General features: G+C 27.5%; 2 protein-coding genes across 12 annotated transcripts in view; one reads left to right on the forward strand and one right to left on the reverse strand.

Moving 5' to 3' along the window:
• Window positions 1–9,991: 9,991 nt before the first annotated feature.
• Window positions 9,992–12,094, forward strand: LOC122522361 (ATP-binding cassette sub-family G member 1-like). The gene has a single exon (XM_043643426.1). The coding sequence runs from the start codon at window positions 10,289–10,291 to the stop codon at window positions 12,092–12,094; it is 1,806 nt and encodes a 601-aa protein (XP_043499361.1). The 5' UTR covers window positions 9,992–10,288.
• A 6,441-nt stretch (window positions 12,095–18,535) lies between these two features.
• LOC122520910 (transcription factor 12) overlaps window positions 18,536–25,183 on the reverse strand; it is a 37,154-nt gene continuing 30,506 nt past the window's right edge. For 2 of the 11 annotated variants that reach the window (XM_043641275.1, XM_043641268.1), the window contains exons 9-14: window positions 24,090–24,228; window positions 23,167–23,256; window positions 21,163–21,252; window positions 20,657–20,802; window positions 20,420–20,574; window positions 18,536–20,347 (exon numbers count right to left, since the gene is read on the reverse strand). In XM_043641275.1, coding sequence (XP_043497210.1) covers window positions 20,303–20,347; window positions 20,420–20,574; window positions 20,657–20,802; window positions 21,163–21,252; window positions 23,167–23,256; window positions 24,090–24,228 — 665 coding nt within the window. In that variant the 3' untranslated portion in view covers window positions 18,536–20,302. Of the gene's footprint in view, window positions 20,348–20,419; window positions 20,575–20,656; window positions 20,803–21,162; window positions 21,253–23,166; window positions 23,257–24,089; window positions 24,244–25,183 lie in introns of all 11 variants that reach the window. The other 9 variants (XR_006304624.1, XM_043641231.1, XM_043641251.1 and 6 more) reach the window with 9 other exon arrangements.

Here is a 25,183-nt window from a genome sequence, read left to right on the forward strand (position 1 = left end):
TTATATTACGTTATCTTATAGATATTTCTTTTTTATCCATGCGATCGATATTCGATATCGGCATTAAATCCTATAAATTAGTTAATTCATGAAATAACTAGGTTTTACACGAAATAACTAGATTTTTGGAGGAAAACTAGATAATATATGAATTTGCTGGATGCGAGTAATTGAAATATGAAATTGAAATTTGATTCCAAGTGTAAGAAAAATATTCTACCTATCCTTCAAATAAAACTTTATATACTTTTCTGATACAATCAATTAACCAAAAATTTTTAAAACCAATTTATTACACAATTTTCTTAATTTTTGTTTTTTGAACTTAACCGCATAGGCTTCAAAACAATTCATATATATGTTGATTGTAAATAAATACTGTTAAAATAAGATGACTCATTCAAATAATTCAAAATAATCAAATGTAATACGAATATTTTGCATGAACAGAAATATATATAAAATATATATATATAAATAATCTACTTGTAGAATTTGTAATAATAGAATTATTCAATAATAGAATAAAATTTTCAAATAATATCTAATACGAATAATGCGTATGACGTAATATATATGTATGTAGATATTTTTTGAAATGTTTTTTAAATGTTTCGATACTTACACATTTATTTATTGATATATTGAAATATATCATTCGATTTTTTCTTCGTAGCATAATGAGAGACCGTTGTACCGATCGTTGATACAGCATTAATTTCCTCCTTCTTATCATTCACTTCAGACTAACATAACATTTATTTATTCCTGTTTGTAATAATAATTTGCTTACTGCGGAGAAATAATCTTTCTAATTCAAAATTAAATGTTTAATCAAACTTATCGAATAACGTCACGTAGTATGAAAGTTCCAATGACAGGTGCAGTTTGTAGAAAATAAAAAACGTTTACAAATCGTAATTAACGGATGTGGACATAATTTTTACATTCTAAAAAAATCGTATAAATAAATATTAACTATTATTTTTTATCTTTAAAAATTTCTGCTCTCTCTTTTTTTTCCGCCATTATTCATATACGTGCTATTAATTATTAATTTGTAGCTATACCTACATTATAGACGTTACCCGTAACATATGTTAATATTTATAATTTTTTATTTATTTTAAAATTATTGAAACAAAATTAAATTCCCCACAAGCAGGATCGAACCTCAATCGTCGAGTCAACGAATGAATACGCTAGTCTCTAAACAATTAAGCTACTTGATAATTATTTTAATTTATTAACAAATAAATAGGCTAACAAAACTATGAAAGCTATTAAATCTCGGCTATTATTTTTCGGAATTGATAAGTAATTCTCCTCATATTTTAATAAATAGGCAGCCTAAAGGTATATTACTAATATATCAAGTTTCATCCCATACTTTAGGAAAAATGCTTTGCTGACTCCTGTAAGTATAATATATATAGATATAAATTAGCAAATGGAAAAGTAAATTTTGAAATCGATCATTTTTATTTTATAACTATATCATTTTTTATTTTGTTTATTTTTCTCTCGAATTCTTTTTTCTTTACCTGTTTTACTTTACTTTGTTTTACTTAATAGATTCTTATCAATGATAAATATTATCTATTTGAATTCGGTCAATATAGAAAATATTAGATTAATCTTGAAAATGATAATAATAATGGTTATATTAGCATTTAAATGTTAGTTCTTACTTGTGGTTTAATATAAAATATTTGAGAAATTATTCCTTTCTCTTTTCTGTATTTTTTTGAACGATTAAATCTCAAGGTCTACGACATATAAAATAGAACAAGTATTCAATAAAATCTTGTGTGATTTAAGGTTAAGAAATAAGTGACTCTAATGTACAAAAAATCAAGAAAAAGTAATCTCGCAATCTTGTTGATCTTTCTTCAACTACAAATTATCATGTTACAATGTATATATTAACCTCCTGTCCGACCGTTAGCCTATTAAGAGCTTTTTGTCCCATACGCTTATCGACCAAAACTTTATTAATCAGCTTTTTGTCGTCGACTTAGCTTATTTTTTTTGCTTATTGCGATAGCTTATTAATCGGTTGACATAACGATGAACGATCATTATTATTATACGAATAGTAATTTGTTATTAGAGAATCTTATTAGTATTTTATTAAAATCTGTTATTAGAATCTGTTAGTAGAATCGGAGACTGAGCGGCGGGTCGGACGTGCATATGCTGTTGAAACGGTGTTAAAATAAGTGATCTTAGTATCCGAAAATTATTAAATTTCTATTTCCTCACATAATATTATTTTGTATATAATGAAAAAAAGAAGCAAAAAAATACTAATTTAAAAAAAACACAAGTTATATCATAAATTTTACTTACATAATTTAAAATATTACAAATTAAATATTTTGAAATTTATAAATGTATGTTTCTTATGTAAGTTTTTTCAAACACGATTAAGCTCTATAACGTTAATTTTGTCTGGATTTCCGCGTATCATAATGGCACGCAAAAATAATATTAATTTCCGCATATTCTTATTTATGACTTTTCATAATACTAAATCAAAATCATGTAAAAAAATTGTTATCATGCAGAATTTAAATAATTGCATGGTATAAGAGGTATCATTAGAAAATATAAGCATGAGATTGATATAAAGTGTACATAATATCACAAGGATGATTTGCATAACAGAAAGAAAATTCTAAGAAAAATAAATAAAGTTCCTGTACTAAGTTTATCAAAATTAACTAAAAAACTTATTTACTGGCAAGGGAACGGCACAGGTTGGGAAATGTAGTTCGGTATGAGACTGAGTATACAGGGTGATTCACAGTAAGGAGAACACCTAAATGTTATCTTTGTTTGAAATCGTATTAAAAAACTTTCAAGGAAAAAGTTGTATTATGACCGAAACGGCATCTGATGATTGAAGCAATGTTTACTCAAGGTCATTTTTTTTTATAAGATTTCAAGGTCAACTTAATTCTTTTTAATCTTTTTATATATTTCTTTTAAGATATTTATTCTTGAGATATTCACATCCAAAGATAGTTACTCTGTCTACCTTTAATATCTCTTATATAATGTAATAATATAAAATAATCTTTAGTATAGAACTTGCATGGCATAGAGGAAAGCATATTGTGATGTTTATTTCTTTTTACATAGTTAGAAGCGTAGAAGATAATTCAAGGTCATTTTCATTCTTATTCACATACATTCTGAACATTAGGTGCTCATTTTATAAAAATCATTTCAAAAAATTGTTAAATAAATGGATAAATTATTCAAATAGTTTCATTAAACATCATTGAACAAATAAATTTGTTAAACAATATCTTTGTATGATTATATATTGAAGACAACAAAGATTCATCAATTGGCATGCTAGCGATGAAAGACTTGGAACGCTCTTACTTAAATATTAAGCAGATTTCGTTACAAAAGGAATACTTTGTGTGAAAACCGGTTTTCATGGCCTTTTATTCTTCAAGGTCCTATCCACTTTTCATTTCACTTCGAATAAAAATATATTTAGCTGCTCGAACAAATCACGCCAAATTTTCCAGATATTATATATTAAAAATATTTATCGACACGAATTATCGACTAATTCCAATAAATATATAGACAATTTCAGTAATATATGATTAAAAAATAAAACAAAAAAGAGAACATCAAAGAATATTTAAGTCTGTGACGAAAAGGTCAAAACTTATGAATTCAAAATATGCGGTTTCTTAAAATACATTTAAGTCACAATGTCAGAGTTTTGCACGTATGAAAAGATCATATCCATAGGTTATTACACACCAAATCGGCAATAAACGTATTCAGGATTTTTTTTGAAATTTTTACGACCACTCTGTTTTGAAGTAAGAATTTTTGTTGAAATTTGAGGTATATTTTTTAAATGCTTATAACTTCTTAAATAATCCACCAAATGAGCCGTTTTTTTCTAAATTGTTTGTTTTTAAATGTTCTTTACAAAAAATCTTTTTTTTTTACTCAAGTTAACATCTTCATTTTTTTTTTAGTTCAAAGCAAAAAGTGTTTTATTTCAAGATGTATGCCATTCTTGATTTTTTGGAAACAATTCTTAAAAATATTTTGATAAATTTAAAGATTTTTAACATTGGTCCGAGCGTGTGGTTAGGAAGAAATTTCTAATTTACAAGAATAAATATAGAAAAAAATTTTTATAATTCCAGAAAAAAATAGAAATAATCGTCTCTCCATGATAGGAGCAGGCTTAAAATTTAGAAATAGAAAGTAGTATTTTTTTTAAAAGCTTGATAATAAGTTGTTGCAAAAAATGCAATCATACTGCTGAATTGTTTGTTTCTTACATAAAAAGTTTGGAAAGCATTTAGATTCTGACCGAAATTTTTTCGAAGTGTTATCAGTTATAATGGCTCGAAAAAATCTAAATAACACTTTAGCTACTTAGGCAGAATTCAATTAATGGATTTGTTGAAAAATTCTTTTCCAAAAAAATAAATCTAATAATCTGCTAGACTTTGTAGAAATGATTATCAATGAAAGAGATCTTAAAATTTATGATTACCGACTCATATTACGTATGATATTTTTTTATTACCAGTTTATAGTCGCATCAACAGCAAGGTCATTAGCGACATGTAATAATAAATAGCTATATATTAGGAGTTATAATATATATTTAAAAATATTGATTGTCTTTAAAAAATTAATAATGTCAATGTGGTGTTTTCTGAGTGTAAGAGTAGTCTTCGGATCTTCTGGAATTCTGTATCTTATTCTTTCATTGATGTATTTGGGGCAATCTATTAGTATGTGTTTGACGTTAATTTCTTCATTGCATATTTCACAGTTTTTTTTTTAATTTCCATTAAATAGGTAGCTGTAGGTGTAGTTAATGTGTTCAATCTTAGTAATGTGGTTTTAGTTATTTAATGTTATAAAGGATTTGTTAGTTAGGAGGAGATTCAACTAGTGGATGTTGTATCGTCAGAAGGATCGTCAGGATCTTCCGCATCATCGGTTTCTCTTTAGATGGATAATGTTTTAATTATTCTACTAATTCTGTTTTTGATACTTCTTTCAGTTAAGTAAGGATATATCTTGTGCATCATTGAAATTAGGGCATCGATATTTTTGGTAAATTCTAATGCGCTCTCATGGGTGTTCCGCGAGCCCATTGACTTTTCCAAGAATCCTTTAAATTGGTTGTATTTTAGTATGAAGTTATTTCGGGGGTTTTCAATTTCTTTTTTTGCCGGTTCTATTAACTCGTCAATTGTTTTCGCTTTGATTGTATTATCAGTTAGGGTTCTTAGTTTCTTGTTCATTTTTTCGGCTTTACTGATTGTAAGTGGAGTTTCCTTATTATGCGGTGCGTTCTCATCGTTGGAGTCTTCTAGATTTGGATTGATATCTTTTTTTTGTTAATATGGATTTTCGGTGGTTGAGTGGGGTTGGAAGTATCATATTATATTTAATCGAAATGATGAATAACGATAATAATATAAATATCCAATAAGAGAAAAATCATGAAAAAATTCTTAAAATTCAAGTTGTCTCACCATATTAATTCCAAAACTTACCGGTGCTTCGTTTAATATCAATCGAATAGAAATAGTATGAAAGGAATTTCTTAAGATTATAGTTATTGTGCAAGTGAAAAACAAACTATAGATTGTTTTCGTATTGCTACAGTAATATAATATTTATCACATGTGAGATACTCAGACGAAATCGTTAGACAAGCTAAAATTCTGAGCTATCTTTTCAATGTATATCATAATACCGTAGTAGATAACTAATTCACTATATTATCAATTATTATTATTATTAGATTATTATCATTAAATTATATTTAGTAAGAAAATTATTTATTTTTCTACTTTATCTCTAATACTTATGAATAAGTTTCTCCATGAAAATAAATAATGTCTTATTACAAAAAAAAATCGAAACGAATATTATTACTTGATAAAATTTAAAATCAGTAACGTCATTTGAAATATAAAATACATATAAAAAATGTAAAAAAAAATAAAACAACAGTTTTTATCTTTTTTCACAATGTTACACCAAATCGATAAAATTGAAAAAAAATTGAGAGTACCGGTATCTAGAAAACCAGTATTTTATAAGATTTTCATAATTGTATCTCGAAAAGAATATATTGAAATGACTATTTTCAATTTGTATCTTGAAAAGAATATATTGAAATGACTATTTTCAATTTTCTTTTCTTTGTAAAATCTCCAGTTTAACTTTGAAATATTTGATTATAAATAAAAGGAAACAGTGTAACCCTTAGGCCTCAATATTATTAAAAATTGCTGATCATTATTTGTTCGCAGTTTATATAAGAATAGTAAGCAGCATCAAAATTAAAAAATGCTATTCTATACAAATGGGATATCTTAAATCAAAATTATATTCAAAATTTATATATATACAAACCAACAGTAAATCATATAATAAAAGTAATAAAAAACAAAGGAAAATGTACTTATTATTAAATAAGTGCATATGTTTGAATAGCTCTATTTATGCTACAAGTATGAGAAGTAACAAATTATGGTATAAGTTTTAGTTCCTTAATGAACCGATAGAGTTTGTCGTGTCACAAGAGAACGAGTTGAAACAAAACATGAGTTCCCTTGCGATACAATACAAATAGAGGCAAATTTGGAAAACTAATTATACCAGATTTGTCATTTCTCGGACTTGTTGCATACAATATTTTATGCTATTCGTGACAAGAAGATAAAATACATAAGTGTCATAGAATCTTTATTAATTATAAAAAAAACGGTGGTATAGTTTATCCATTCATAATTATTATTATAATTAATATTTAGCAACAATTCTACTTAAATATTGCACCTATATCTTTAAAACATCAATCGCGTAGATTAATGACAATAAATAACGACCACTCATATGTGCAACTTCAGCTCGTGCAGTAACACTTCCGCCATTTCAGTTTGTGCAATAATATATTATTACAGTACCTTGTGTTATAATATTTCCGTATACTTTAGGTATTGAAAATTAAACTGCCACCTTACACTCAAAAAGTGAACTTTTCGATTACGAATTGTATAAAAGTAATTATTATTAGTAAAAAAATATATGTTAAATATTATTTTGTTATTCTATACGTGTTATCATTTTGTCTTTAGAATGGAACGATATTTTTCGTAATATACTAAACTTTACGATAATGTAAATTATTTTTAATGGACCTTATATTCTGAGCTCAAGATATTTTCATATTTTTCGTTACAGAAGTAATTGTTTACAGACGTTATTATGAAATTAAAGATAACATACATCAATTATCTTATCGACGTGGACCGTGTAAAAGAAAAAATTCGCAAATATTTCATTCTTTTTTTTATTTGATTATGAAAATATAACCAAAAATATATTGTAGAATGTATTCAAAAACAAACCTTATTTTTATTATGTTTGTTACAGTTTAATTTACAGTTACTCCTTCTGCAATAATTTAATTAAAAGATATTTTTAATCGAAAATAATTTTAATCGTAAATTTTTTTAATAACTGGTATTTATAAAATATATAATTCAGACATAATGTAACAAAAAATATATAATTTGTAAATTGAATAATTTTAATTGGATCAACAAATTATAACGTTAATAGGAGTTCGTTGATTCGTTATACTTCAACATTGAATCATCGTAATCAAATACCGTATTAAATAGAGCAGGAAAAATAAAAGTGTAAAAGTGCGTGATGATTAAGAAATTAAAAGAAGGAAAAAGAAAAGGAAACAAGAAAACTATAACAAAATAGACTGATAATTGTGCGAGCACAGCGATTCCACGAACCATAAGAGAAGCTTGATATATTGTAATCTAATTAACAAACGTATAAAATCAATGCGTAGCATAAACTATAGAATCCATTATACATAAATCGTTCGTGCGACGACTCTTGTTACGGTTTTAAGTTTAATCTAAAGTTCCCAGACACACTCGTATAGATAAGACTAAAAACATGAAAGCAAAGAATGTTATAACAGTTGCGATTTATAGTATAACTTTTTTTGCTAGTTTCGCGATTTGTTTCCGCCCATAAAATATGAACGTTCAAAACAAATTAAGCCAGCATTTTCAAGACGTCAAACAGAATCGTAAAAATGAAATAAAAATTGAAATCATTTTTCATTCCTCTTTTGTTTTGTTTGTAATTTTATCGCGTTGATTAAATATATTACTTAATTATCTTACAATGAAGAGACTATCTTCCATATTCTTAAATTTGTTAATGTTTTCATTTGATTTTTATAAGGTGACATTAAAGATATCTTGGTCTCCATGTTATTTTGGAATTTTCCTTTAAATTATTTGATGCAGTATTGTTTATCCAATTATAAAATAATATCAATTCTAATGTTATACTTATTAATCAATCAAATAAAATGGATACTTAAAATAATATTATTTTTTAAATTTCATTGAAAATTAACAATTACTCCTTTGATTAAGAGACTTTTTTAATCGAAAATCATTTTAATCTGAAATTATAACTGAAGAAAAAAATATGTTATTAATAAAAAACATTAGTTAAACTAATACTAATATAACATTTTTTATATACAGGGTCTTTCGCCTAACTCGACCACCTCAAATATCTCGTTTATTTCGTACGATAAAAAAAATATCAGAAGAAAAAAATACTCTATTCGAGGACGCCGATGTAGTGAAAGGCAGATTTTTTTTTCAAGGTCATTTTTTTCGAGATATCAAAATCATCGTATTACTATTATAATGAATCAAACCGGTTGATTGAAGTGAAAAATATTCAACAAATTTATGCATTTTGTAATACTCTCTTCTTTTTATCTGCAATCATTTTATATAAATGAATAATATATATAGACATAATGATTCGTTCTTATCCGAAACACTAGTTTCCGTACTTGCGACTGAATTATTAATAATAACATTATTAATGGATAATTATTATTTGCATTAATAATCTAATAACTTATTTAACTCTTAGAGAGTGATGAACGCATATATGGGTTTGGTGAATGTTCCCAGCAAGGACGGTGGACGCATATATGCGTTGGTCAATTTGTTCGGTTTCCCACGTAATATTATTAAATATAATTTTATGTGAAACAAATATATGTGTGTTTCTTAGCAACGGCAGTAAAAAATAAAACAAACTCACCGTTCGGTTAACCAGGGAATATTTTTTATCAAAATGTCCGTGTGAAGCGGGTAAAACACAACAAGCAAGAAGGAAATGTATTTTTTATGCAAAACATAAAAGAAGACGTGACACGTGATATCAATACAGAAAATGCGATGCTGATTGATGCATTGATGATTGTTTTGAATTTTATCATACATAAATAAATTATTCATTTTTGTTATATTTATTGCGTTTAATGCTTTTAATGGTCAATAAGTCTCGATATCGTCGAGATAATCTCGGCATAGAAAGTCTTGTCTTACTATAACATTGTTTGAAATATATAGATACTATTATACACGATCAATGAATCTTGATATTGTCGAGACTCTCGGCATAAAAAGTTTTATCTTACAATTAGAATAGTATCGTCCAAAACACTAAATCAATATAAGCTGTTATATTTTTAACTGTATAATATCCGTTTTTGAACTCAAGTTTAACTCAAGTTAATTGTCTTAAATCAATAATTTGTTTTATTTATCATTAATAATCATTTATGAATAATAATAATAATCATCATTTTTCTTTTCCCGAGACAAATAATCTAGAAAATTAATCATATTTTTTCCAGGTGTTCGGTAGACAAAATGAGAATATATATAAGAACTGAGAAAAAATTAACGACGTATGTTTAAACAAGAATTAAACAGAATATTAATTCTAAGAAAAATACTGGAAAGATAAAAAGATTTTTATAAAGTATTGCTAAATAAAAAATAGGAAAAGAAATAGAAAACGCTAAGATTACGCAAAAGAAAACAGAAACGAATAGATAAAAACATGTAGCAAAAAAGCATAAAAAGCGGACAAATTAATTATTTAATTGCAAATGTTATTAATTAGCGTTTAATCCACTGATGAATAAGCTAAAAGATTTGTAACAAGCAATATATAATACTATAGTATTTATTCACTTCGAAGAAAATCATAAAAATGCAATAGAATACAGTATTGAAGAAATATTACGGAAAAAATCTCAATAAGAACATAATACGCCTGTAGAAAATTAATATCTACAAAATTATTACATAGTTGAAGAAAGAAGAAAGGAAAAAGAAAGAAAGTATAGTCGTTTAAAATGGATAGTCACTCAGTGCTGTTGAATCTTTCGAAGTTTGAATCGCTAGACATTGAATTTTCCAATGTGGTGTATTCAGTTCAGGGTGGAATTCGTGGTTCAAATAAAAAAATTCTTAAAGGGATCAATGGACTTTTCAAATCAGGTGAAATTACAGCTATCATGGGTCCGTCAGGAGCTGGCAAGTCAACCTTATTAAATATTTTAACAGGGTTTAAACAAAATAAAAACTTGAAAGGCGAAATAAATTATCTTATTAACGGAAAAGAAAAGAAGACCTGGAACATGTACAAAAAACAATCTTGTTATATATTGCAAGAAGACCAATTACCTAATTTCTTCACAGTGAACGAATTAATGATTATGTCGGCCAATTTCAAGATTGATAATAGTCTTTGTAAAAATGCCAAACAGATGCTAATTGATGATATTTTAAAAGCGTTAGATTTAATGCAGAGCAAGAACACGCATACGAATAGACTAAGCGGTGGACAGAAGAAGAGATTGAGCGTCGCGTTGGAGCTTATTGATAATCCTTCGGTGATGTTTTTAGACGAGCCTACGACTGGCTTGGATTCCTCTTCCTCTCTTCAATGCATTACAATGCTTCAAAAATTAGCAAAGAAAGGACATACTATAATTTGCACAATCCATCAACCTAGTGCGAATATTTTTGAGATGTTCAATCACGTTTACTTGCTAAGCGATGGCCAGTGCATGTATGACGGAGCGGCTGTCAATGTAGTAGATTACTTTCATGATTTAGGTCTATACTGTCCAAAATATCATAATCCTGCAGACTATATGATAGAAGTCGTAAGCAACGAATACGGAAACTTCGAAGATCTACTCATTACAGCAGTGAAGAATAATCAAACCTGGCTAACAAATACTCCGTCAAAATTGATGATACAGAACGACAGTCAAAATTACAAAGAAAATGGAAAAACGCCCGTTATGATTAAAAAACCATCCGAATTTACGAGATTTTTTATTTTACTTAATCGCTATTTCATACAATTTTACAGAGACTGGACTATCGTATATCTCAAGGTGTTTGTTCATTTTGTTTTAGGTTTGATTTTCGGTTTGTTCTTTAACAGTATCGGTAATGAGAGTACCAAAGTCCTTAATAATGTTGGTTTCTTAATGATCATTCTTATTTATCTCACCTATACTAATATGATGCCAAGTGTATTGAAATTCCCTTTAGAAATAAGATTATTGAAGAAGGAACAATTTAATAATTGGTATAACCTGAAGACTTACTATCTTGCTCTGCTAATAGCTAATTTACCTGTTCAACTAATTTTCACTATCACCGTATGTGTTATTTCATACGTTCTCAGTAGTCAACCACTAGATTGGAATAGAATGCTCATGTTCATAGGAATCTCTGGTTTGACAACACTTGTTGCCGATAGCTTCGGACTCATTATCGGTTCTTCAATCAATCCTATAAATGGTACCTTCGTAAGTGTGATCATGTTGTGTATTTTTGTCTTGCTCTCCGGCTTTTTCGTTTTCTTCCATCACATGCATAAATACATCTACTATTTTAGTTACTTGAGTTACCTGAGGTACTCCCTAGACGGTTTAATCGACACGATATATGGATACGACCGTGAGAAACTTAATTGTCCTAGTCTCACATATTGTAATTATCGTATGCCTCAAACAATATTTTTGGAATTCGGAATAGTCAATGGAGCATATTGGTACGATATTATAATTCTAATCATCAATTTCCTTTTTTATCGAATTCTCGCTTATTACACGTTAAAAAGAACTTTATCAATTACATGAAACGGCTACGTAGTCAGTCTGAATAAAATATTTTTTTGTTCTAAATAATATTATTCACATATTTGCATAATTTCATCTACGAACTTATAACGGTGATTTTATCCGTTAAATTTTATAGTCGAATCATTTATTAAATGAAAGTGAATTCATTTACATTTACCATTATAGAATTAAATTGCTGATGGTTACAGGAAAATAAATGAGATAATCAGTCTTCTCAATTAGTTACTAATAAATTATATAGAATATCCTCATCGTTCAATTAGTTTAATTGTTGAATTATTATACACTGCATCCGTTAAAATATGTACGGTGTAAAATATTATGATAAGTGTCAGTAATAAAGTAGATATTATTTTAATAAATTATTCACGCGTATTTTTAATATGTATAAAGTAATAAATTAAATACATATGTGCTTGAATTTTTTCTAATTTATCATAATAAACATAAAAGAAGAAAGGAAGAGTACGATTAATGTAAAACAAGGTTTTAAAATGTTATATTATAAATATGGACACGAAATTAAAAACGAGTTTCATATTTAATTGGTGCATACATTTGTTATTCTTTTTATTAGCACCTTTTAATGTAGACTGGATGTGTGAAAAATAGTAGATCGCATAATTGAACAAAGAATTATTCTGCTTTTGAATTGTTGTTTTTGTCAGAAAATGATCGAAAACTTAACGATACGAAAATGTCCGATGAATATAATTACTTTTTGTTAATAATATAAAAAACATATCTACACACTGTATTTTTACGTTAAAGCTATCCTAAAACCTAAAATCATTTAATTATGCGTAAAAAGAATTATACGTATAACGAAAAACTTAAAACGAAAGGTATATGTGCGTATTGTTAGCGAAAAGAAAATAAATTTAAAAAAACGGGAGTATAATCGAATATCGATATTAATATTATCTAATATTGAGAGTATACAATATACAAATGAAATTACGAATGAGAAAGAAAAAAAAGAATACTGTACATAGATAAAGTTACTTGAAATGTTTCATAAAAATGTAAATTTTTATCTTTGATAATTGGTTAAGGAGGGCGCGAAGTAATCGAAAGATCATTTAAAGCTAATGGTTATGGAAAAAATGGCACATTTATTATAGAGATAATAATATTACTAGTGATAATTATACATTTTTTTTTCTTTCTTTCTCAATCGGTACACTTTTCTCACTCTTATTCTTTCTCGCTAACGCTCATCCTTTCAATAGTATATATATATAATATTTGTTTTCCTCCGTGATTCGTTAATTATGAATAATAATCGCATATTCTCCTCTTTGCGGATGTATACATAACGTATACGTCAAGGAGGAATCGATCCAGTATTCCTAACGACCATTCACACGAACTGACTACGTTATCACTTACGTGCAAATTTAATTACATATCATACAATAAGCTTATATATCTATTATAATTATACAATATTATATCCATCGATAATCGTTCTGTTCGCAAAGGAAATTGGTGTCTCACGACTTTCTTAGCTGACATCGATCGATCGTTTTTATTTCTCCTATCGTCATCTTTTCTCGTTCATCCCTATTCATTTATGACCAATTGTACGTACGAGTGAGAATAAGGAAAAAAAAAGAAAAAAAGATTTTTAAATAAAATAAACAAGAAAGCACAAATAAAATTAATAAGTTCTTCTTCAAATCGTTTTTTCACTCTAGTTTACTTCTTCTGTTTATTTTTCTTTGATGTATACAGTGAGTCACATGAAGTATTTGTACCTACACTGTCAATTTAAAAAATTAACATCTAATGCAATATTTCCAAAATCTTATTCACAGAAACATATTTTAGGATTATTTAACTTTTAAATAGATATAAATTCTATTACACATATGACTATTTTATCTTAAGAAAAGTATAAGTTTATATAAATGATAAAATCGGTCTCACCAGAATATGCCCAATCGTCTCAAATGTATTAATAAGATGTAAAGAAGGGCTATAAGTACCACTTACAAAAATATTATTATATTATTATATTTTGTGTACGTACAAATAGTCTTGTAAGATCAATTTTGTTATAATTTATATCAAATTATATTTCTCTAACAATAAAATGTTTTTTTGCAATCAAATTTATATTAATTTAAAATTTTAATAATCCTAAATTGCTTTCTGTGGATAAGAATTTTCAAACTTTGCATTATAAGCAAATATCAATTATTTCAAATTTACAGTGGAGGCGAGTACGAGTACTAATGTGACTCACAGTATATATAATAATAATAATAATAATAATAATAATAATAATAATAATAATAATAATAATAGTAATAATAATAATAATAATAATAATAATAATAGTAATAGTAATAATAATAATAATAATAATAATAATAATAGTAATAATAATAAAAATAATAATAATAATAATGATAGTAATAGTAATAGTAATAATGATGATAAAAATTCTTCGATGACGAATTTACATGTTCTAGGATGTTTAACGAATCACAACAAATAAAATATATACGTGACGCATCTCAAGTAAACACGGAAATGAGTTATTTCGTCGTTAATTCATAACTTCGACCGAATTTATTTTCAAGCTTCTCGTTTCATCTTCCTTCACTTTGACTATCTAACTAATAGTAAGACTATCGACAGGTGTGCCTAGCTTACACTGGCTTACGAGCTATTTATTGTCGTTATTATCTTACACGATTACCTTCGCGAGCACAAGTGTATAATACGTTAACTTCCCTTGGATATATGTACGTGTGTGTGGTGTATATGTGCATGTAAATCGTTTCCTATCCTTTATTCATGTCTTTCTTTTTCTTTTAGCTCGCACAATGTACAATTAACTTTCTCTTTTTTATTTTTCACTTTGCAATCTATAGGCATATTTTGTTTCTTCCTTTTTCTGTCTTTCTCTGACAATTAGATAAATCTACTATTTTGTTTGATCGTAACGCGCAACCAATGCAACCGGTGCATATTAACACTTTGACAGCCGCTGTTACGTAAGTAAACAAGTATATATATACGCATGATTTCTTTACCCATTAGTTATCGGCCAATATATCACGCAAACATGATTTTATACTTTTAGGCAATTATCGGCCAGTTTTATATAAATGGAGAATTCACTTTGCCAATCACATCATTAACCGGAATCATAATATATAATTCTTAGTGACATTTTATGACCTATGTAAATGAATTGTGAGACGCTAAGTTTTTTCATGAATTATATGATATTATCCGTCAAAGTGTTTTAAATGAATATTAACAATTAAAAGTGGAGCGAGGTTGTGCGAGTTCTTCTCAAACGTTTATGCTTAAAGTTTTTAATAACTTCTGATAGATGATCAAAGTGCTCTTATAATAATGACAGTAATAGTAATAATAATAATAATAATAATAATAATTATAATTATAATAATAATAATAATAATAATAATAATAATAATAATAATAATAATAATAAATCTCTGATTTAACGAATTGTTATAAACGTTACTTAATTATTCAGAAGAAGATAATCCGTGTTTGGAAAAGAAATATATATAATTTTCTATATAGACGTGTGAATGTGCATGCTTTGTATATATACACACATAAGTACGAAGCGTCGAGCAATCGGAAAGTTGGTATGACGATCGATTATTCGTTTTCCGAGATAAATTATGTATTTCACCGTTATTAGGCCATATGGGAATGATCCATTGAAAGGAAAAATAAAATTTAAAAAAAAATAATACAAAAAGAAAAAACAAATGAAACATTATATCTTTCTCTCTAACTAAAAGCATTTTTGATATTCAACGGTTGCACGTCGAAAAATATATAACTTTCATCGTCAAGTAGGATTTTAAAGTAGCTGGAAGTTCGATCATAAAATAAATTATGAATTATCCGTGAGGTTAAGAAAATGAAAATGTAATACATTCATTTAAAATTATACAACGCATATATTGAACGCATTTCGAACTCGTGGAATTGGCAGAGCTTCCTTCGGTTCTTCGCTACACGGTGCAAATTTATACCTTAAATTCCCACCCCTAACCCCTTATTACTAGACCTATTCATCTCTTTTCCTTTTTGATTTTACTTATATCGACAAAGAATACTTTATTTAGAGTTACCAAAATAATTTGAATTAATCGATAACTTTTAAACTCGTCTCTCTCTCTCTCTCGCAGAGAATTAGAGTAATTGATTTAGATTAACAAATACAAATAGACTCGATTGAAACTTTATACATCTAATGATATAAAAAAAAAGCTATACTGATATGCTTGACTTGAAAGATAACTTCTCATCGAAAAAACATTTTCGTTTTTCTTTTTCATTCATCCATTTTAACGAAAGGATCAAAAATTTTTTAACATAATCGAATTTTATTATCGATTACTTTCTAAATTCTAATTAAAAATAATAAATTCCTGTTAAATATATAATCCTTTCAAATTTGGCAATAAATAATCTACGTATACAATAAGGCGGTTAAAACGTTCACTTTATATATCTTTTCAGTTATGCATCTCGTTTGCTATGCGCGATAAAAAAGTGGAAAAAAACTGCATTATTCGATTATAAATTCAACTCGTATAATAGAAGATATTATATATAAATTTGAATGTAAAGGTAAGGTTCTTTTTTCATACCATAAAGAAAATGCTGAATATTTTAACAATATTTTTAAATATTCTTTTTCTTATCAATTGCAGCACGTACGTAAACATATCTAGAATAATCGATGAAAATTTATGAAGTACAAAATTCATTGATTTAATTAAGAAATATGTAAAAAAACATAAAACTTAATGTTTCTTGGGTAATACTATGTATAAGATAGCACTTTACAAACTTGTACTTATTTCCATATAACATAGCGATAAATTTATGGATATTGGCCAGTGCAATATTTCGTCAAAGTAACGCAAACGATTTATTGTTTCCTAATTGGGATGTAGCTTCTTGTGTCAGCTATGTTAATAATAATTATTAGTATAAAATATTAGTTTGCGAAAAAATCATGTGTGTGTGTGTGTGTGCGTGTGTATATATATATATAAAAAAAGAATTATTTTATGTACACGTTTTGTTATCTCCATCTATGAAGATGCCCCGTTTTAAGTATATTAAAGACATATCCCTGACATGAAAGCATAATATGATAACACGATAGATATGCAAAATTAGCGCCACGCCATACATCGTACAACACTTTGGCAAACAATGCATCATATGTTTTTGTAATGTAGGCTATTCCTTATTTGAACAATCAGTTCTAACAGGTAATCGTTTGAAAATTTTTATATTGTCTTTGTATTTTCTTAACGAAATCTCGTTAGAATTATCGAGACAGAGGTAGAATATTTGGATTTTGTAGAAAATACCTTGCGAGATCTACCACAATACACGACTTTTCATTAAATTGTCATTATTGAACGACCATCGGCGAGTGTTTCATTGTGAAAAAGATATATTTTACAAATAAGTTCTATATAAACGATTAAATATATATGATACATGGATTAAAACATTTCTTTTTTTTTTTAATTTTTTTTTCTTGTAGTTTTCATTTGCAGAAGATAAGTGTAACAAGAACATATACACAGCTCTCTCTTTTTCTCTGCAGTTAATGATATTAAACGAACTACAATACGTACATTAATAACATCATTTAAAATGCCTAATTAAACATGAGTAAATCGTTTTATTCGATATTAAAATCAACCAGTCCAATAATCTGTGATTTACCAAATCAAATGAATTATGCGTCTCGATTATTTGATTTATTAATAGTCCAAATAAATCGAAATATATATTTATTTGATTTTAAAAATCAAATGACACTTATTCGACTCGATTCGATTCACTCAGGTCCGTATAATCATTTACGGGAAATAAAGAATTTATCTAATAAAATAATTTATAATACAAACTGCTTACATTTTCATTAAATACGAGATAGGAAAACCTGCATTTCATTTAACTAATCAATTATGGTTTCCTATTAACAAAGATAATGTCAGTATTGAAAATTTTGTAAACTTTTCATTTTATATTGTATTAGAAAATTTTCTCACATACATTTATACTAGCCATAATAACAGTGGAATAAACGGAAGACGCCAATTTAATACCAATTGACATGCTCCAGCACTGATTATAATAATATTAAAATAGATTTAGATCTCTGACTTTACTTTTTAACTTTTTTTACACACAATTTTTTAAATAAATTCTGTTTTCAAAATAATTTATGTAGTCAGTGATAAAAAACTATTAAAATTAAAAAGTATTTATTTAAAAATCATATATTATGTCATTTAGAAAATAAAAGAAAAAAAGGTAAAAAGAAAAGAGAAACAAAACAATTTGAAATAAATTTGTTAAATAGAAAAAAAGCTTCGAGTCAGTTTTAAATAAAAATCTTACATAATCATTGACAACAGTTTTATAGACGCCTATTCATATAAATTAACAAATCATTAGTAAGTTAGTGTTGGATACATACGTTTTAATAATGAAAACAGCGGACGAGAAAGAAATTTAAAAAATTTGTTGTCCGCCTTTTCAGTCCACTATCATAATTATCGGCATTATGCATTGTTGATTTCTTCATACCTTAATTCGTGTCATAAAGCGTCGAATTGTGAAACACTATGGCATATTTACAAAGACTATATATTTTGTTAGGATCTTCCAATAATAAGATTCTTTGAAATATGAAAAGTTTTTTTATATTATATGGCTTTAGTGTATTTTTCACAAAACATGTAGCTTTTTAATATTTATCACTTCTGCTGATAAAATTAAATCCTGTTTCGAACGATTCCATCACAGAATCCGCAACTTTATCGACATTCGTGAACATAATGGAACTAGAGCAATCTAATGACTGTGTTGAAACTGAAATATGAAATCGTTCAATTTAATTACATTTAGCTTTAATTATCCGGCAGTGTTTCTAAAAAATCATACATAATGTAAAATATCTTTTTTGACCTATTAGTTTATCATACCTGTTGCATACGTCCACATTCCTTAATATTTGTTGCTATTTTATCACAGTTCCAATCGATATGCCGATAAATTCTTTCCAAGTTTCTTTGGAAATAATAATATCTCTATTATGCAAGCTTTGAAACAAAGAAATAGAAAATAACAGACTATCATTACATCAATAATTGTATTCACTTCGGTATGTGTCGTTATTATTTTAAAGAATAAATTACTTTTGATGTTGTGTCAATAAATCAAATCATTTAAAATTTAAATGAGTTTTCATATAAATTTGTAAATATCATCTCTGCATAAATATAATCTGGAAAGTTCATTTAGCGACCGAAAAGTGGGCTGATGCTTTTAGCATTAAAATTAAAATTTACAAAATAGCGCATTCCATAAATTTTAAATAATTATCTATTAAAGTGATATTATTGAAAACTATAATGATCACCGTGTAGTCGATTAATTTTAAACACCGTCAATTCCACGATTTTCTGTAAGTTCAATTTATATTAGGTCATAAAAGCGAGTCAATATATATACCGACAACGGGACTTAAATCGAGCTAGTGAAATCTCGATCGTTACTACAAATTTTTTATATCTCGAAAGAGAGGAACCATATTCCTTTGTTTTCTTGCTATTTATAAAAATAATTTCAAGCCGCCTTAAAGGGGTAGATGCTTCTTAAGACTACCTATTCTATGCTTGCCTTAGTTCCAATCGGTACTTTTTCCTTTCCTTATCTAATGGCTTCAAATAAAATATTAAAAGATCACATATGTGCCGGTAATTATAATAGTGGACTAACATAAGTTATTTGACTTATGTTTGAAAATTTATTTTATGAATAATTTTATAAAATAAACCGAAATAAATTACTGGTACATATGTCTCATTGATCGTTTCATATGATCGGTCTTTCATACATATATGTTACATAGCTATATGTATTTCAAAAGTAAACAAAAACAATTATGTGCCATTAATGTTAAATCATAAGTCACTATTAAAATACTGAACAATATGGACGATAAGCTTAAATCTCAATCGAGATAATACTATTATATTTTGGCATACTTAGCCCATAAGGATAGAAAAAAGTTTTGATAAGTACATGCAAGTCATATTTGTAGACTAGCCAATTTTAAGATGTATCTACCCCTTAACACAGGATGATACCGCCGCAGAGCCGCTGCTACTGTGGCTGCGTTGGATTGTGTTGAAGGGAAGGTGGTGGACCCTAAAAAATATGAAATTGTTAAAATTGTATATAACTAATAAATTAGAAATATGATAGCAACAAAATACTTACAGGCATCGCGGGAAAGGGTGGTTGAGAATGTGCATGAGGGTGAGGATGTGGATGTGTTATGTGCGCAGCTAAATGACCAGGTAACTTTGGTCCATCTTCTGCTTTTTCTTCTTCTCTTCTTTTCAAACATGCTGCTTTTGGATTAAGATTTCGTTCTACGAAAATGAAAGATAATATTTATTAAAACTAATTAGATATTTTCTTTATAAAAAATAATATAAATGAAGAAAGTTATACCTCTAACTTGCTGTTCAAGTGTCATGATAACTTCAACAGCCATATTGAGAATACCAAGCTTCGTTTGAGGTTTGTCTGTCTTTAAATGTGTCATACACATTCTTCCAAGTTCTTTTAGAGCTTCATTGATGTCCCTAATACGTATCCTGTAATGAATTATATAGATCCATTAGGAAATTATGCTTTTTCATTAGCATAGAAAGATAAAAAAATTAAAGTATCCTTTCCACCCACAATTTTTAAACTATATCAAATACAAAGGAATTTTACCATACAAATGTTATTATATATTACATATATGTATATGTATATATGTATAAGTAATACAATAATATTTACTTTCAAGAAAAAATTTCTATCTATTACGAAGATCATTTTAAATTTTCATAGAATTAAAGATAAAATCAGAGCATCGTTGTCACACATACATAGAATACGGGCCACATATAGCACTGGATTATTTAATCACAAAAATGCATCAGTGCATATCTTTGGTATGCGCTTACCTTTCCCTAGCATTATTTGCTTGTCGCCTCTCTCTCTCCCTTTGCGCTTTCACATCAGGGTCGTCATCCTCATCCTCAGCGCTCGAACAACAGTTACGCAATAACAATACTTGATTAATCACCTGACATAAGTAATTTTATAACCTTAACTAGTTAATGAAAATAATTTACCATTGTTAAGATAGTAGACAAATGTTTAATTTTAATCAAGACCAGTAGATGAACTTTCATAGTTTAAGCTTATAATAAAAATATAATGATTACCAGTTGTTCGAGCAGAATTACCATAATTTTCATAAAATTATATATATATATATATATATATTATATTTCATAATAACATATTAATGAACACACGCAGCTGTTTTTAATCTGTGAACTGTGGTCATGAATAAAAAAGTAAGTTCCACTTTCTAAGGCCCGTATTCTTTGCACCGAACATATCGATGATGAATATCTGCATTTATTATTAATTTACAATAATATTTCCTGGCGTTTGTGGATAAAAAAATCTTGAGCTCATATTTGATGTCGTTACCTAAAAAATTCAGAATGTATGATTTTTCCTTATTTATGAAAATTTTAAATTATATTTTGATGAAAATGCAATTATATGTTGCACAATGAAGCACATAAAAAAAAAATGTTTTATTCTACCTTTGAATACTATACAAAAAAACAATCAATTTTCCTCATTAATTAATTCAGCACAATAAGTAAATAAAAAAATATAAAATAATATTTGTTTTTTTATTTACTTTTTTTTTTTTAATAAACGACAAGAATTAATTTCACTCGTGATTACAAGTAAATGATACCTAAAAAAATAATTTAGCACTTGTACATCTGCATCTAGAGTGAGAATAAAAAAATACAAAACTAAAATAAACTCTACGTAAATGGAGAAATCAATGCAATATTCAATGAATGTTAAACATAGTGCCGTATATTCTAACAAAATAGCATGCCTAGGGACCGAATCGCAATCGAATTAAAATGAAACTGATTTGCAGATACGCACAAGAGATTGTTTTTTTTTTTTTAATTAATTTATTTATTTTAAATATTTTTTTTCTCTTTTACTTATCTCGTTTCGTCTTATTTCTGACGATAACCAGCAACATTTTAATTTTCACGCTCGAATACGGGCCTTGCAGTGCAACGGATTTCAAGGTTTTAGGAATGTCACAAGGACGTTTTAATAATCGAAAGTTTATGCATGCCAAGTTTAAAGGAGAAAATATAATTAATTTCGCAACAATGTTCTCCATTTACGCTACAAATACATATATACATACATGTATATATATAATTTATAATAGTAATATTGTGCATATATATTTTATAGAAATATTTCTCTTGTGCATGTCATATACTTTAGAATTTATTAATAAAATTAAGACGAATCGTACCCTGAAAAGAATTCAGAATAGGTGGTGGATAGAAAAAATATATATATAATATATGTTTCCGTTATACTTTGTAAAATCCGTTAATTCGTGAGAAACGTAGGTTTTACACGAAATAGCTATACTGATCTGTTAAAGTATGAAAGAAGGCAAAATTACATACTCTAATTAAGTAATATTTACAAAAGGCGAATAGTTAAAGTATATAATTGATATTTGATCTCAAATATAAGAAAAATATTCTTCGATTTCATTTCAATACCTGCCTATACCTGTATTGTTGTAAATCAAGAGACAGAAAATATGTGTTTCTTCATTTTAAGGCTTATCCAATCTCAAGATAGAGCTTTTCTATTGATTTAAGGGATTAATCTAAGTTTCCTTTGAAAATTTAAAAAACTGTGGAAACGAAAATAAAATAAAGGCGAACAATGAGTGCTCGTAGTTATTTATTCAATGGGGCCTAGGGTTTCCACGATTTAACTGAAGTATACAATATAACGGTACTATATATATATATATATACAGATAGAAAAAATAATAAATGGTATAAAAAGGATATTACAATGTGTGCATACTGCGTGTGTTCACTAACCTTTCACGAACGTTGTTGGCTTGTCGACGTTCTTTTTCACGCACCGCTTTGGTGCCAGGATCATCACAATCTTCGTCAGCACTCGAACAACGGTTTTTTAAAGACACAAGATGTTAGTTCAGGTAAGTTCAAAAAACGTTATAGGAGAGATACTTCCATGAGTATATTCACGAGAGTAATTGTAATAAATATATATATATAATTATAGATATTTATGTAAGAAAGATATAAAATGTGCACACACACAGGATATGCCAAAGTTCGTTTTATCAAACTGAAAAATTATAAATTTTTGTTAGTATTTGGAGTTGCGACATCATAGACCTATACTTTTTTAACAACACTATAACTGGAGATTCATATTGAATTGAAAAATAAAATATTATAATTCTATTGATAAGTCAATATTGATATTTTGTTTTATTTTTCTTTTCTAAGTGAAACGATTTTTGGGATACCCTGTATATTCAGTAGCGAACAAAAATATTGGTATAAACTGCATTTTTCTATAACATTTTCTATAAATCAGTAATAAGTACAATTTCTTATTTCATTTTCTTATAAAATATATCTTTCAAGCCTGAAGTTTTCGTATATATTAAGCCATGGAGAAGTATATTGATATACACAAAAAATATAAAAAATGTACAAAAGTTTGTGTTTTTAGCAACAAATTATTTTTAATTATTAAAAGCTATTTTTGTTTATTTTACACCTATTTTTTCAGCTAACTTTATCATTTATAAAGCTTCACTCATTTTTTTCACCTATTTTGTGCTAATATTTTTGTTCGTCATTGCATATTTTCATTCGTTGTGTTCACAAATTTGACTTATGTTAGAAAAAATGAAGAAATAAAAAGAAAAAAAGGAAAGATAAAATTATTCAATCCGGGAAAAAAAATAAGCTTTAAAGATACTTACTACCTGCGCGACCTTTTCGTTCCTTTTCCTTGTGACGTCGAATTAACTGTCGCCGTACCAATTACACCAGCAGCTGCTAATTCGCTACTCGAAGGTTTTGTTTCACCGCCGCTACTGTCCGGTGGATCTTTTCTCTTTTCTAAAGAGATGTATTCTGCTCATTATTGATAATGTAATTTAGCATCTTCGTAGTGTAACAATAAATAATATTTATATGCTTAAAAAGGATTCACGGAAGAATAGAAGGATATTATTCGTAGAAATGAAACTTATTGGATCATGATCAAGACATATAAGTACATATTATATTATGTTGTATTCTTTCTTCGGATCATCGTTCGTATTTAACTACAGATGTGGAATATGCGTTCACGCGGAAACAAAAGGTACGAGTAAGCCGACCTTCGTCGAACACGGTCGAGAATACATCTCTCGATTATCCTTGTGCTTTGGGCAGAAGGCTTAGTCACGAAACCGTGAAAAGCATCCAATTACCAACAGGAAACACACTGCTTATGGGTTTAGCTCCGATTCCGATTCAGCTATCTCCTTAAATGCACTCTCTCTCGTCTGACAATTCACCAACTCCTTTCTAAGCGTATATTGACTCGCGTATAGATCGAATTCGTATATTTCACAAACCATACAAAAAAGAAATCTCGATATGAATCAGGATTGTGTGCTAAGGTAGTAAACCCTGTTTACATTTTCCTCCAAAAAAAAAAGAAAAAACAGAAATAAAAAAAACTGGTGTGTGTACTTATGTACGCACGTAAGAAGTTATACTTCTTTGCCGTACCAAAACGAATATAACCTCAATAACCTCAAAAATAACTTCAAAAAAATAACTTTAAAAAACAAATAATTATTATATATATATATAAGAAAGAATAAAAAAAAGAAAAAGAAAATATCAAAATATAGATATCAGTCCACACTAAATATAAGAGAGATATATCGAATTACTTGACGCAACAGTCATGGCGCGGTTACAGCATTAGTTCTCGCTCGATCATTTAAGTAAAGCAGCGCTGAGTACAATTAGTATTTGGATGGGTAACCCGCTTGAGAAAAAAGGGGAAGAAGAAAAGAAG

The sequence above is a fragment of the Polistes fuscatus genome, unplaced genomic scaffold (genome assembly GCF_010416935.1).
Source record: "Polistes fuscatus isolate 324 unplaced genomic scaffold, CU_Pfus_HIC Scaffold1, whole genome shotgun sequence".
In the NCBI taxonomy this organism is placed as follows: Eukaryota; Metazoa; Arthropoda; class Insecta; order Hymenoptera; family Vespidae; genus Polistes; species Polistes fuscatus.